At 30.8% G+C, this 16143-nt stretch overlaps 2 protein-coding genes across 25 annotated transcripts in view; one reads left to right on the top strand and one right to left on the bottom strand.

Annotated features, from left to right (window-relative positions):
• LOC117783013 (MAP/microtubule affinity-regulating kinase 3) overlaps positions 1-13975 on the top strand; it is a 30857-nt gene extending 16882 nt beyond the window's left edge. For 8 of the 24 annotated variants that reach the window (XM_034620139.1, XM_034620157.1, XM_034620154.1 and 5 more), the window contains 11 exons: positions 1085-1197; positions 1303-1486; positions 1564-1684; positions 2185-2312; positions 2381-2543; positions 3078-3191; positions 5906-5949; positions 7071-7194; positions 12031-12180; positions 12255-12373; positions 12751-13975. In XM_034620139.1, coding sequence (XP_034476030.1) covers positions 1085-1197; positions 1303-1486; positions 1564-1684; positions 2185-2312; positions 2381-2543; positions 3078-3191; positions 5906-5949; positions 7071-7194; positions 12031-12180; positions 12255-12373; positions 12751-12809 — 1319 coding nt within the window. In that variant the 3' untranslated portion in view covers positions 12810-13975. Of the gene's footprint in view, positions 1-341; positions 836-1084; positions 1198-1302; positions 1487-1563; positions 1685-2184; positions 2313-2380; positions 2544-3077; positions 3192-5860; positions 5950-7070; positions 7195-9399; positions 9766-12030; positions 12181-12254; positions 12374-12750 lie in introns of those variants that run through there. The other 16 variants (XM_034620144.1, XM_034620145.1, XM_034620160.1 and 13 more) reach the window with 13 other exon arrangements.
• A 1005-nt stretch (positions 13976-14980) lies between these two features.
• LOC117783017 (tubulin-folding cofactor B) lies at positions 14981-16111 on the bottom strand. The gene is made up of 3 exons (XM_034620167.1): positions 15912-16111; positions 15339-15832; positions 14981-15269 (listed from the first exon to the last, which is right to left on the bottom strand). The coding sequence occupies exons 1-3, from the start codon at positions 16038-16040 to the stop codon at positions 15158-15160; spliced, it is 735 nt and encodes a 244-aa protein (XP_034476058.1). The 5' UTR covers positions 16041-16111; the 3' UTR covers positions 14981-15157.
• Positions 16112-16143: the final 32 nt, after the last annotated feature.

Here is a 16143-nt window from a genome sequence, read left to right as displayed (position 1 = left end):
ATATATATTTATTTAGAAATCATTTTATAACTCATATTTTAAAATTTTGTATTATAAAAGTTATATTAATTCTTATGAATATGATTTCTAAATAAAATTTAAAATTTTTTTATTATTGCATACTTTTATTATCTGAATCAAAAAATTAGAATTAATCTTCCCATTCAAAAATAGTATATCTGGGATTTTCCTATTCATACAGATAATTTTGTTCGAATTTGATCCATTTTATCTCATATCTCTTATTAAAGATCGCAGCTTTTTGTAATATTTTGAATTGTTGATTTTCCTGGTTGTCTACAAAAAATACGTTTAATTATTTGAAAATTCTCATTAAGCAGTGTTCGGTGTTAAAGAGTCCGCATCGATACGACGCAGTGCATTTGACATGATGCTAATGTTGATCTTTTTAATCGGCGAATGGAAAGTGCAACCACATCAAAATGTATGCCCATATATTTCCCCTTGTGGAGAAACGTATTTTTGCAATGGCAACCAACATTAAATTTATCTTTCTTTATCTTTATCTTTGCTTTATCTATTTTTTCATTCTCAACTTGTTGGTTACTGCTACTTTGAACTACTTTAAACCGAACAGATCTACCGGAAAGCGACTTAACAAATCGAATGAGAACGGAAATCAAATGATATTTATACTTATTGTTTTAATTCAATGATTATTTGAATTTAAACTGCACATATCTTTTCAATACGATGACAATTATTATGTTGTATATTTCTTGAATAAATCATTATTGATATTCGCATGGCATTATTGTAAACTCTTGCTATACTCGTCGTGTACACGTATATATTTAAGGAATTCCCAAAAAAATAAAATAAAACATGAAAACTTTTTGAATTCGCTCACACAATTCTGCTGGCCAAAATTGAAATGATTGAACAATTGTTAAAGCCAAAATATATAATGTAATTGTAATGAATTTGCATGTAATGTATACTACTATTATTAATCGAAAAATAACTATACAAATGTTGTATTTTCGTTGTATATTTGTAATTGTATGAAATACAGTGATGTGTATTAACCAATTTTGTGATTCTTCTATTTGCCAATATACAGAAGCTCTAGTCGCAATGGGCTATAATCGACAGGAAATTGCCGAGTCGCTGGCCCAGGTGCGTTATGATGATGTCTTTGCCACGTATTTGTTGCTGGGCCGTAAGAGCACTGATGTACGTGAGTCGAGTGCAATGATGATGGCATTTTTAATTGACATTTTCGTTGTCTCTCTTCCCAATTTTTTTTGTTTTTTTTGTTTTGTTGTTGACAACTTATAGCCTGAGAGCGATGGATCGCGATCTGGATCATCGCTTTCACTGCGCAATATACCCGGCAATGAGGCTGGAGGCAATGCTGGAAATGCGGTTGTGCAAAGTCCTACGCATCGTGGCGTACACAGAAGTATATCGGCGTCGAGCACGAAGCCAAGTCGTCGAGCGTCGTCCGGTGCGGAAACGTTACGTAAGTCCCATTACGGGGCTACAGTTATTCAGTGCAGTTAAAATCAACAAATTTTGTCCCTATTTTGTTTACCACAGGTGTTGGACCCACAAATGCAACTACAGCTGTCACGGCTGCAGCGGGGGGCGGGGTTGGATCTGTGGTCAACCCGAGCAATAATTATAGTACTGTAGGAACAGCTGCGGATCGTGCATCAGTGTAAGTAACAATAACAACAACACAAAGTAGACATATAAATTCTGTTTCAAGTCTGTATAAGAACATAAGATATATAGTAGTTGAGGTAATGAGCATTTCAGACTTATCTATAATCCCACTAAGTTTTATCAGGATCAGCTAAATACAACAATAGTAATGGCTGTTTTAAGTTGATAAAGCAATTCTATCGCCTAAAAGTATGCAGTGATTTTCAGTCTACAATTGCAGGGAAATATGCACAATAAGACACTGTATTTAAAAAGTACAAAAGATCTGTAAGGTTTGTTGACAGCAACACACCCACATTATTTAGGCTAAAACTATTTCAAGGAAGTTACCATTTGATTTTATTTATAGTATTCAATCTTACTTGATCGCAATAACATTGGTTAAATATAACGATAGCTGTTTTAAGTTGTAATTATCAACTTTCTTTCTAATTTCAAAATGTATTGTTTAGATGTGTTTTTAAAATGAAACTTTTCTTATTGTTTAAACAGTGGCAGCAATTTCAAGCGTCAAAATACCATCGACTCAGCCACAATTAAGGAGAACACGGCGAGACTTGCCGCACAGAATCAGAGGCCAGCGTCGGCCACCCAAAAGATGCTTACCACAACAGACACATGTAAGTAATGAACTCACAACTAACTGAGGAAATTAATCTTATAATCTACTGTCGTGTGTATCTTTCAGCGCTGAATAGTCCAGCCAAGCCGCGCACAACCACCAAGTATGATCCCACTAATGGTAATCGGACAGTAAGCGGCACAAGCGGCATTATACCACGTCGTTCAACCACACTGTATGAAAAGACTTCATCGACGGAGAAAACCAATGTTATTCCTGCAGAGACAAAGTACGTGTCATTGGCCAGCAAGAATGAAGACTCTTTTATTTACTTTTATTTGTATATCTCATTTGATTATAATGCATTAGTTATTCGCTCATTTAATTCAACTTTTGTAAGTCAGTTAGTCTGTTGATTTCTTCTCAGTTTGCACATCTTTTGTCAACATTATTATATGGTTAGCAGCTCGTTAGCATTGCTCAGATCCCGTCTAGAGATTAGTAACTTACTGCATTCATATTCTGTACATACAAATATGTAGTAAATTCAGTTTAGTATTGTATATTTCAGCGCACAGTTGAGTTCTACATATTATTTCTTAGTTGCAACAAAAAAAAAAAAAAACAAACAAATTCTAATACAATTATTATCGCAATATTGTTTCTCATATTTTGATAAACTTTCTTTTGAATGTGGGTTTGGTTGTGCTCATTCAAATACCAATTACCAAATACCAAAAAACAAAACTACAAATCGACAACCTATTTACCACAAAACTCTACCCACTTTTTGGCCAAACATAACATGTACATACGTAATCAGCAGTGGATCTGCAGCTAACGCTGGAAAGGGCCACACTAAAAGCGCGTCTGTCTCAAGCCCTAGACCATCCACAGACGGATGCGTATCAGTATCAATTGACCCCCTTGGAACGAGGTATACACATTGCAAAAACATTACCAATCCAAACAAAATAATCAACAAAACTCTTAATTACTATATACAACAATTATGTTTTCATTTTCTAATCCTCCCATTAACAAGTTTTCTTATAATTTTACTTTTTTCAAGATTGGCAGCCATTTTATTCAATAATAACAAATCTTAAAGACAATTTTAGAAATATACTTAATCACAGATTTCCATTTCATTTAAAAAACTTTTTGTTAAAAGTTTTGTACTTTTTTTATTCCAAGTACAATTATTCAAGCGTCTCTTTTATTCAACTTTCTTTAGTACTAAAGTAAGATTCTTAATTTGAAAATTTGTTGATGACATTTGTAGACAGTCGCGATTGTAGTTGGTTTACAAGATTCCAAAGAAAATAAATATAAAAAAAGTATATCTAAAATTAACTAAATTTAAGTGCGCTTGAAAATAATTCAAAAATGCATCCAATAAATGCGTTTAGAAAGAAATTAAGAAACTTGTAGATAGGCAGAGATTGTAACTAACGGAGTAAGAGTACTTTTTTTTATAACATTGAAACGAAAGAAATATTCCAACAATATCTTTTAATTTTCAATAAATAGTTGTTCCATTCAATTTTCATATTTAAATCAATTAGGAATGTAAGATCGGTTCATGTTTCATTTTCTTTTTAAAGCGAGTGTGCCAATCGTTAGCTCATTTATTTGTTAGTTAGTTCATTCAATAATCGTGTAGTTGCAATCGTAACTTTAATGTATTTTATGTTCTAGATGTATTTTTCTCATTAATTTTTAATGCTCTAACAATTTGATCAATTGAATAATGTAAATTTCTTATCTTTTCATGTTTTATACAATTTTGCAAATTAATGTCTAATTTTGATAACTACTATCTACACTACCACATACATCCATACTTTGTGGTACTACAAATAACACCACCAACAATCTGCAACAATATTCTTCTTCGGTGTTCGTTATATTAAATACTCTACTATTGCTTTTCGAATCGAAATCCTGTAAAAAAAAAAACCAAATATTTAAATTCATTTTCGATTCGAACCCGAAACGAACAAACAAACTTTTGGTGAGTGAAACTGCAATTATATTTTAAGAGATCTTTTCGAGGGCGTGGCAATATACACAAAAATACATACGCTTTATATACTTAAAGTTTCAGTGTTCCCAATATTATAAATAAATGCGAAAGATATGTATATGTTTATTTTTGGGTATAACTGCCGCGGCCCTCAGCATAATTTCAGATCAGAATTAGTATAACTAGAATATATATTTCTTTGAAACAAAAAAAAAAATATAAAATTGCTCAACATTTACTGGCATGCGCGGTATCAAGTTAATAATAATATTAATCCAATTGTTTCCGTATGTTTTCATTTCTTTTTTTTTTGAATTGGGCTTGTTTTGTTGTTACGCTGAAACAAATTTAATTTTCGTATAAATATGCCGAAAGTCTTTCACAAGATTCAATCACTTGAATGCTTTATTCTGCATGACAGCGGCAAATTCATTTCAAATATTTCCATTTATTTAACTATCTATTTTTTATGTAAAACACCAAAACAAAGGTAGACCCAATTAATTTCCATGTTTTAATGTTCTGTTGATGTCAAGCCTTTCCCTAATATAAATGTACTTATTGTTAGATAAATGATACTTATTTATGAAATATAATCCAGTATAATCTTTAAGTATTTTTGATGTTGTGACTCGTGAATAATATTCCACCCTTCTTCGACATACATATGTACGTTGCGTCTCTATATTTAACTTCTATCTATACTAAAACTTTTAATACTTAGTAAGTTATCATGTCAAACTCTGAGAGGAAAGTCCCATTTTAGAGCTCAAGATAAAGATGAAGAACTTTCTTAATATCGATCCTAATTAAAATCGTTCTTATATACAAGTTTCTTTAATGATGAGGACAACATTGCCATTTCCATAACATCTTTGCTTCTAATGATAATGATAATGTAGGCCCATTAAATTTGTTGGGACAACTTAAGTATATTTATGTTTAAGAAACTTTCTATTTTTAAGTGCTTGTTTTATTCAGCGATTTACATGATTTTATTTTCAAATCTTTTTCTTTTCATTTTGTTTATGTCTACAACATGATTACAAAATCAAATCCAAATCCAAATCAAATCAAATCGAATTAAATCAAATGCAAATCAAATCAAATCAATATCAAAATAAACAACCATAATCGATTGATTACCACCGCCACCATCACACATTAACCAATCAATCAATCAATCGATCAATCTGCTTGATTCGCGCTGTCTTGTGCCCCTTCCGCACTGTAAACATTTTCGTCAATTCAATCAACAAACAACAACAACGACGCCACATTCGGATTGGATCAAAAATAATCGTTATCGATATCAACGCGATCTTACACAACACACACATACACACACACACACACATACACACAATACACATACACCTATAAAACGATTGCATAAATCTTTAAAAAAAAAAAAAAACTTTATACTGATAAAAAACAAACATTCGTTTTCTGAAATGCAATTCATTACTTGGACTTGAATGTACTCCAAAACGAAACGAACTGACAAATGATTCGATATCCATTCATACAACGTATGTGTGTGCATACATATGTATTGTCACTGTACATATATATAGTCTGTTCGATCGACTTAGAATGGCATCGGCTGTTAAATCAAGCAGACACTTTCCAAGGAATGTTCCATCACGTTCAACCTTTCACTCTGGTGAGTTTTCTGTTTACTTAATTTTATTAGTTTTAATCAAATAACTTAATTTTACTCACGCAATTCAACTACAAATCGAAAACCAAAAAAAAAAACAAAAACAATATCAAAACTAAAACAAAAAATCAGAAAATCAAATAACATAGATTTAAATTAATAAAAATAATTAATAATGTTAATCGAGTTTTGTTAAGTTCCTGTTCTCCTTCCTTCCTTTACTTGATTATTATTATTCTTCAACTATGATCATTATTTTTCCAGTTCATCTTTTAAGGATAGTTGCACGTTTTAAGCAAAAAGTAAACAAATCAATTGAATTTTTTGTACATTTATTTCCTTTGTATTCTGTTGTTCTTGTTCTTGGTCGATGTTTCATGCACCCAACCCACCCCCACCCCCCATAACGCTTTTCATCTTAGCGGTTCTCATAATTTAAATGTTTTTTGAATGTTTTCAAATCATGCACGATTGTTGTCTGAGTGCCCAACTTTCCCAAGAAATAAAAACTGAGTGGCTTTTTACAATTATTATTATTTTTATTTCTTAATAATAATTGCATGTCAATCGGTGACTTTATACTTTATCTCCCTCAGAGAATATCTAGAAATAAATATAATACTTCAGTTAATTGTGTCAAATTCAACTGAAGTTTTGACCCCATTATGAGTATTGTCAGTCAAGTTCTAGCATAGTTAATAAATACAAAGAAAAACGTTATTTATTTTGATTTTCTGTAAAATCTTCTTATAATTTAGCATGCACACAACAAATATAATATAGATAATTTAAGTATATACTATAACTAAAGCTATATAATATCTTAATAATTGAAATACACTTCAAAGTTAATGTACATTTTTAAATTACTATTGAGCAAAAACTTTTGTTTTATAAAGCGAATTAATAGTAACTATAAGTTAAAAGAGTTTTTGCTGTATTGACAATAATTACAGCTTTCAATCATTGATTGACGTGTAAATTGGAATGAAGTTTTCAATAGGCCATTATCAATTTGAAATTTAGCAATTAATTGAAATAGGATATAGTCATAGAATCTTAGCAGATCTCTTATATATTTAATGTTTAGCTTGTACTAATAATAAAGTGTTTGGTTTTTATAGGTCAAACCAGGGCACGAAACAATACAGCGCTGGAATACTCTGGTACAAGTGGCACCTCCGGGGATTCACCTCATCCCGGCCGCATGAGTTTTTTTTCGAAACTTTCCTCACGTTTTAGCAAACGGTAAGTTTTTCAAAATGATATACGATTAATGTAATCGATCAATATCTGTTTTCATTTCTTCTGTTTATACATTTTACAAGAAAAGCAAATGCAGTTTTTTTTTTATAAATTCTGTTACTTGATTTTGACTATTTATTTGTTTTTTTTTTTTTAAAATCACTTTTTGGTTTCATTTTTTATAATTTCATTTTTTGTTTCATGTTACATTCTTGCATATTTACACATACACATATGTACATGTATGTATGTGTTTATGTTTTGTACCAAATCCGTTTTAATAAATGAATGGTAGGGGCATAGAGCATTATAATGATAAGAATCCTAATACGGCTATACATGATGAAGCTAAAAATCGGAGCTGAAGATGCGATTTTTTTTATATTTCCAAACTTGCTTGTAATTTAATTGTTTTACATTATCAATGTAAATTTGAGAGCTTTTAAATATGTACTTACTTATTAAAATTTAGTGTTATCCGATCGCGAGAAATGTATGCTATTTTTTTGTGTATAATTGAGAAGCGTTTAATAAAATAAATAAATTGTCTGTTTCCGTTAGTATGTATTCGTTGCTCAACACTGTGTAGCAGTGTGTCCATACATACAAATTTATGGTGTCACACTGTTTGCTGTAAACTCAAGAGACGGTTGAAATAATTGATTAATTACCTAAATGCTTATACGTACACTTAGATAGAAGTAAATACAAACTGACCTGGCTATGTAATGCATTCATTTATCTATGTACATATGTATATTTGAGGAGCACGCATAATACCATTTATTAATAGAGCACAAATTGTGATTAAGGCTGCACTCAATAATTTAAATACTTGCTTAATCCTAAGAGAGTTTCTCTTGTTTTGGGCTCGATTTGTTGGAAATTGAAAGAAAGAAAATATAATTTGATTGCAAATGGAAATTAAGATCATCGAAGGAGAGTTTTCTATTTCAAGGATGAGCGAAAAATCTCATTGACATTTGGTTGCATGAAAAGTCTTGTTGTGAATATATATACTTAATACATGTATTACATATTTTTGTTTGCTAATTTGTTCACTAATTTACATATGGAATTTTTTACCTTGTTATTATGTTATTTTGTTATTTTTGTTTATTTCATTTCATTTAAACTAACAGTATTTTAAGAGGAAACAAAAAATAAAAGTATGTAAATATCATAAACGCACATAAAATACAAACATATATTCATATATGTACGCAGAATAATTGGTAAATGATTGAATGACATTCGTGTATATGTATTTACATCAATACATCAATCGACAACAACAACAGCAGCAATTAAGTAATTATCTTACAGATACGTGCATTTATTATTATGAAACATTTAAAGAGTTTCGTAGTTTTTTACTAGAAACAAACTGCAGTTAGAATATTTGATTAACTCACTTGAATCAATCAAATCAATCAAGTTAATTAATTTTATGATTCGGATACAAAACAAATACAAAACTACGCATACATACAAGCATACAATACATACATATGTATATGTGACTATGTAAATACGTGAAATACGTACATATAGATTTGTGGAATAATCTGCATCTGATTGGCAATTGTTGTAAACTGCCAGGATCTATTAATTCCAGTATACGCTCTCTCTATCTCTCTTTGTCTCTCTATCTCTCTCTATCGCTCGCTCGCTCTCTCCGTCACTCCTTTTCTACTACTATTACTTTTTTACTACTATATACGTAAGCAGGATATTAAGCCCATATATGCTACTTATCTATATAGTAGTATTACCATCTATGTATATGTACTATTTATGTGTATACATGATCGATTCACCCCACTGTTAGGAAGCCTTTCTTGTTCTTGTCTCTCTTATTCTTCATTTAAAACGCATATGACATTTTCCTTTTTTTTTTGTCAATTTAAATTTTAATTATTCAAAGTATTGCTCTCTCTCTCTCTCTCGCTCTCGTAATTTGACAGAATTTTAAATACATTTGTTTAAATATTGCGTTTACTTTTCTTTTTTCAACATTAAACAATAAGTTTTACCAATCCCAAAAAAAAAAAAAACAAAAAAATGAAACCACTTCCGTTTTTATTCTTATCTGTCTACTTTCAACTTTCTTCTTTTTCATTTTCTCGTATTTGTTTTTGTTACCCATTATTAATATATTTTTTCCAGCCGTGAATAATTTGTTTAAAATTTTTTCTTTAATTTTAGGCCAAACCAGTAATTAACAAAACAAGCATTAACTACTTCTTGTTAATAGTTCTAAAACTGAAACTGAAACAGAAACTGAAACTGAAACAAACGATTCCCCCCGTAAAGTAAACGCGCGTGACGGAGGGAGAGATATATATGAATACAGTTATAAACAGATATATGTCTGATCTGATCGGATCGAATGATTTCATCCGATTCGTAATGCCCCCCTCTCCAAGAACATCGATAAACGTTGAGTTCCGAAATTCAGAATGCGTCTATGTTTTCCTACGATTATTAACTAATTATACTTACACATTTAAAAAAAAAAAAATTACATATATTTAAAAGATACACAAAAACCACAAAAACAAAACAAAAAATCAGCAACAACAAACAGAAACCAATAATTTATCTTGTTTTCATTGTTTGTAAATTAATTTAATAATGGTTTAGAGAACGAGAATCAATCAACAATAAATAAAAAAAAAAATATATTACAAATATAAACTAGAGATCCATTGCTATCACTGTCACTTTCTTCTTTTTTTTTGATTTGATTTTCTTAACATTTTATTTTTTTATTGCTGCTATTAGCTTAGCTAATGCTAATGCTAACTAAAAAAAGAAAGAAAGAAAAGAAATGATAAACTACATTAATATTAACTGCGAAACGCTAATTAATTAGTTATTACATATGTACATGTATGTCTGTGTATGTATAATATTTATGATAAATGAATGCGGAAAGAGAAACACCAAACGCAGTTGCGAGTTATAAATAATAACTATGAATTTACATTTATTAACTATTATTTCGAGATATACATATGTATATATGCGAATATGTTTGTGTATATGTGTGTGTATTTGTATTTGTATTTGAAATATTTCCAATCAAACAAGAATCATATATATTTATTAGTATACTACAATCAGAATTAATAATAATAAATGCCGATGAAAGTTAAACGATAAAAGATTAATTAATTAAAACACTGATGATGATTATGAAATTAAAGTCGAAGCGCATCAAATGAAAGCGTATTTAGCATATTTAAGAACAAATCAAATAAAATAAAAACATGAAAAACAAACAAAAAAACAATACTTAGATACAGTAAACAAATTTAACTTTAATCAAGGATTAAATGTATTAAACAATTGTGCATGTGACCATTTTATTTGTACAGATGATCGATGATCTATATATATATATCTATATCTATAAATTCAAACAAATCGTGTTATCGGACACCTTCAGTGATCTGATTAGTTATGTATATTAAGTTTCAAAGAAATAACACATAATTAAATAAATTGATTATTTAATTAATTAGTAATAAATTATCTGGAAGATTTGTTAAACAAAGCAAATATCAACCCTTACAAACAACTTCATTTGCCTTTTCATTACTATATACCTTTAGACCAGGGAATAACACCGGAACTGTTAACCAAAACTAACCGTTTCATTTTTAGTTCAGCATCTGAGACCGTAACCGAAATAAATTCTCTGTCGTTTGTACCGGTACGGTTATGGTAAAGTTGCTAGCTCAAAGAGTTGTCTAACTTCACACTGTCATAACTTGATCAAAACTGAACCGATTTTCAAGTGGAATGTCATTTTGATCATGATTTGGCCTCTAAATTCATTCTGTATTCAAATTTTGTTCATTTAGAAAATTTAATTATTTTCGACCAAGATTCGATTTCGATGCTAAGGGTCCCCCCTTTGAAATTTTGAAAATTTAAAATTTTAAATCTCAAGTTTTCACTTTTAACCAACTCCTTATATCGTAATTAGTATAAAACAACACTTTAAACTTGATTCTGAGACCTTTCATTTTTTTGTAAAAAATCAAGAAGAATTGGTCAAAAATTTTGACTTGTAAAGTGACAAGCTCCGAAGTCTGACCAACTTCAAATTGTCATAACTTGATCAAAACTGAACCGATTTTCAAGCGGAATGTCATTTTAATCATGATTTGTCCTCTTAATTCATTCTGCATTCAAGTATTTTTAAATTCGTTCAAAAAATTATATACCTATATTTTTGATTCCCTGCTTTAGGCTAATTGTAGATCATTTTTTAATCATTTTAACTTTTGTAAAGAAGTGAATTAATGTATATTACATTTAGAAGGTTGGATTAGAGAAAGCTTTAGGAAAAAGTTGATTGATTACAGAATTGAATGCCATAAATATGATGTAGTATTAAATAATTAACTAATCTTGATGAAATTTTGAGAAACAACTTAAGAAAGCAAAGTAAATATTTTAATTGGTATGATATGGGGTTTAAGGAAGTTTCTTTATTTACAGATAATGTGATTAATTTTAGAACTAGAAAAGTGTAGATAAGTCAATAAAATATAAAAAATATGTGATACTTATGTATTTACACTAAATTTGACTTAGATTTTAATTATCCTTTCATTAAATTGTACATTTTACATTTTTTTTTAAACTGTTACATTTTATTTCTATAAATTCTTCATAGTTTTTATTGTTTAGAAAGATAGAGAATAATATCTGATTTATATAGTGTTGGGTGAAGAATATCTCACAGCGGACCATTTTCGACTAGAGAATTCTGACTATTTGGACTGGGTGCCGATGTTTCATAATGCCCATTGATATTTCTAGTACATCCGCAACGGAAGAGGCAGCTAAACCAAGAGTCCTTCGATTCACATGGTCCATGAAGACAACGTCGCCCCTGATGCCCGATCAGATAATGCAGAAGATACGCGAAGTTCTCGATCAAAATAACTGCGATTATGAGCAGCGGGAACGGTGAGAATAATTATAATCATAACTATGCTATCGATATTTATTAATTGATATCTATTGTATTTTATCATCTTTAGATTTGTTCTTTGGTGTGTGCATGGCGATCCCAATACAGATTCGTTGGTTCAATGGGAGATTGAGGTCTGCAAGTTGCCGCGTCTATCTTTGAACGGAGTTCGCTTCAAACGCATTTCTGGTAAGTTCAAATACAGTGCACAGTTAGTCCAGTAATTGTTTTAACACAATCAAGACTTCACATATTTAAAATACATTTTTTTGTTTTTACTATTTTTCTCAAGTTGGTATATGTAGTTAGTTGCTTATTGTTCTTAAAACAGATTAAAAATTAAGTATTACAAAATTTTATTGGATTCAACTATTTCTTAAACTTAAAACAATGTGTCAATTTTAAGAAAAAATGCATATATTATTGTTAAAAAAAAAATACAATGTATAATACAATATACAAAAAAAATACAATACAATTTTTTAAGACTTTGTTAAAACAATTACTCAACTAAATATATCTCAAAGGAACAGGAAATAAAGTGTTAATTTTTGGAATAATTGCAGGTACTAGCATTGGCTTCAAGAACATTGCGTCTCGCATTGCTTTTGACCTTCGTCTGTGACTTAACAAATCAACAAACGAGGGCTTCCCAGCTGTTAGCACCACCACGAACACCGACACCACCGACAGCGATATGAAAACCACCTCCACTGCCAAATATCAAATGGCCAGCGGCAGTACAAAGCTGTCGGAACAATTATTGCCACGTTGGTCTTTAAATCGCCATCAGAGATCGAATCGATTTAAGCAGAAAAAGAAGGCCAACGTGCTAAGATCGGCTTTTCAAATCTATTTGCCCTTCAGGTCGAGGGAGAATATACAATCGCATAAGAATTTCCGATCAGTCGACAATGAGGAACAGGATGAGGATGAAGATGCGGAAATAAATCGAATATTGGAGGAGGATGACGATGATTCGACTGATCTTTCCACAACCATTAAAGTACTCAACAAAACCGATGGACGTGGAGATGGAGGTGAAGATGGAGGTGAAGCTGAAGGTGGTGTAAGCGGTGTAAAATCAAGAAGCGGGGAAAATCGATTTAAAAGGAACATCAAGAATACAAGAAGTTTAATTGTGCGCAAATTTACAAGCTCCAGGCGATACGAGACAAAGGACTCCGAGGACATGAAGGAGAAGAGGGAGAAGAGAGAAGAGCAGACGGCAGAATGTGTCAATGTTATATATAAGGATAAACCAAACACCAAACAGCAACAACAACAACAAGAAAACGAAAAGAATGTAGTAATGTTACGAACCACAACTCTCTAAATACAATACATAATATATATTAATTAGTTGGGGGCGTGGCATTTGTAACATGACATCGGACACATCCAACTTTGTTTATACTTGGCTTCAATCATAGCGTCACACAGATACAAACACACCACACACACACAAACACATAAATATACAACAACACTTTAGCATAGAATCTCAAGTAAAAATTAAATGTTTTACATTTATTCATTGATCTATCGCATATATTGAATATATATATAAAACTTATAATAACAACAACAACAAAGCAAAGCAAAGCAGACAGAAATTATCCAATTTAAGTACATAAGCACCATGATCACATAAATGCATACATACATAACATATGAATCTATTATCATATGAAACACTTAAATCTATATATAATCGTTAAGTGCTAGACAGTGTAGGCGTGAGGCACACCGTTTTAATTCAATAAAAAATTAAAAGAAACAAACGAGAAAGTGAAAATTATAATAAATAAACATTAATTATGGAATCAGCGCTATAAAACCGCATTTTTCTACCCCTTGCCATAGGGATAACGATAACGATATAAAGCTAAAGCATAGATAAAACACATCAAACCCCATCAAGCGTTGTTCGTTAACCACATTTAATTTTGGCCTAAAGCTCAAGTCTTAAGATATCAACAATTAAGAATGATAAATGTGTTGTTCGGACAGTTAATTGAATAAAACAAAGCAAAAATCTGACAATTTATAGTAGTTTTTTATTACTTGATATTCGCTGCGATCTTATGCATTATTTTTACAGTCTAAACTAAAACTATATAGTTTACAAACTTAAGGATGTTTTTTTTTTTATATATTTCTTTTATTGAGTTATATATTTAAAATGATAACAACATAATGTATATTGTATTTATTAAATTAACTTATCCAGCTAACGAGATTGAGATTTACAATTTTGAACTTTAGGATTCTTGTGGAAAAAAATTATTTGAATTACTTTAATAAAATTTTAATGCAGAATGAAAAAGAAGGCCAAACCATGATCAAAATACCATTTCGCTTGAAAATCGGTTGAGTTTTGATAAAGTTATGACAATTTGAAGTTGATCGGCGTTGGATCTAGCAACTTTACAAGAAAATGAAAGGTCTCACAATGAAGTTTTAAATGCTTCGGTTTTCGGATCTTGAAAATTACAAATACCATTTATTTAGACTTCGGTCTCAGTTTTGGGTCTTAAAATGAAACGGTTGCTTTAGGATAACGGCTCCGATATTATTTCCGGCAAAAAAGCTACATATAGAAAAGATACGATATCCACTTTCGCTCTGAAATCAATTATTGATCCAAACCAACTAGGGTCTAGTTCCTAGAGATGCAAAATTAGAAGTATCTTTAATTGAGAAACACAAAGCTGTAAGATAAATATTTGGTTAAGTATCTTTATTTTTAGTAGTGTCTAGTAGTGATAAAATGCAAGCAAGATAATGTAATTATGAAAAGTGCTTTATCACGGACTAGCTTATTAGTAAATTCCAAAATTATTCAAATGATCACAATAATTATTTTGATATGTACATATGCTGGCGCATATGTTCATATGTATTCACAAATAAATGTTTAAAGGTGTGAGTCTGTTTGTGAAATTAATTTCATGAAATGTTAAATGCCATTTAAAGCTCATCATCAAAGTCCTCGGGAGGAAAGTCGCCCACTTCGACGGACAAAGGCGAGACGAAACCTCCATAATTTGGAGGGCAGACAAAGTACACTTTGCCGTTAACACTGCGAAATAAAAACAATTATAATAATGTTATAATATTAAATAGTATAATAGTATGAGACTCATCTTACCTTCCGTTATTCTTGCCCAAGGGCTCGTCATACTGTACGCCAATAAATATGCCATTTTTACCCTCTAGCTCTCCATTGTACTTTATTGTGCCACGTCGAGTTGGATTCCCTGGCACAGTTACTTGACATCTGCTGTTAAGAATGCAAAGATCAGCCCGTTTTTGCATTTCTTCAGCCTGTTCTCGTCGCTTCTCTTCCATTTGCTTCATTTCCTCCTCATTATACTTTCCAATCTTGTTCTGCTTTAAGAAATTGCGAACAGAATTCGTTTTTTGCTCGTATTGATCCTTTGAAAGCTCGAATTTTTCAACCTTTTCGTTGTCGAAGCCAAAGCTAACAAATGAATCAACGACATGGATGCGTAAGCCATCGCAATTTATATAGAATCCGAGCTTGGCATCGTTGTTGCTCAATGACGTCACATAGCTATCGCCTTTGTACAACTCCACTTTCATAGTGCTAGCACTTCCTCCCGTTATTATTTCCAATTTACTCTGTAGAAGGTACAAATTTTAACATCTGTTAGTATTAGTCATTTTCAATTCCCCACAAACTATACGCATATTCCTTTACCTTTAATTGAGAAATGGTAATATCTTTGGCAAACTTCATTTCAAATGCAACAGCATCATTATGTGAGTTAGTTACATTAGCTGTAATAAAGCAGCTATCCGAATTATCCAACTTTATTATTTCCGACATGATTTAGCTGCAGCTTTTGTTTAATTTGCCAATTGAACACCTTTTATAAATCGACAGCTCTAAACAGATAGCGATAACTTCCAATTGGCTTAATCGGAGAAAT

Source organism: Drosophila innubila (genome assembly GCF_004354385.1).
Source record: "Drosophila innubila isolate TH190305 chromosome 2R unlocalized genomic scaffold, UK_Dinn_1.0 1_C_2R, whole genome shotgun sequence".
Classification (NCBI taxonomy): domain Eukaryota; kingdom Metazoa; phylum Arthropoda; class Insecta; order Diptera; family Drosophilidae; genus Drosophila; species Drosophila innubila.
Note: the sequence above shows the minus strand (reverse complement) of the source record. Positions and strands in the feature narration are given on the sequence as shown.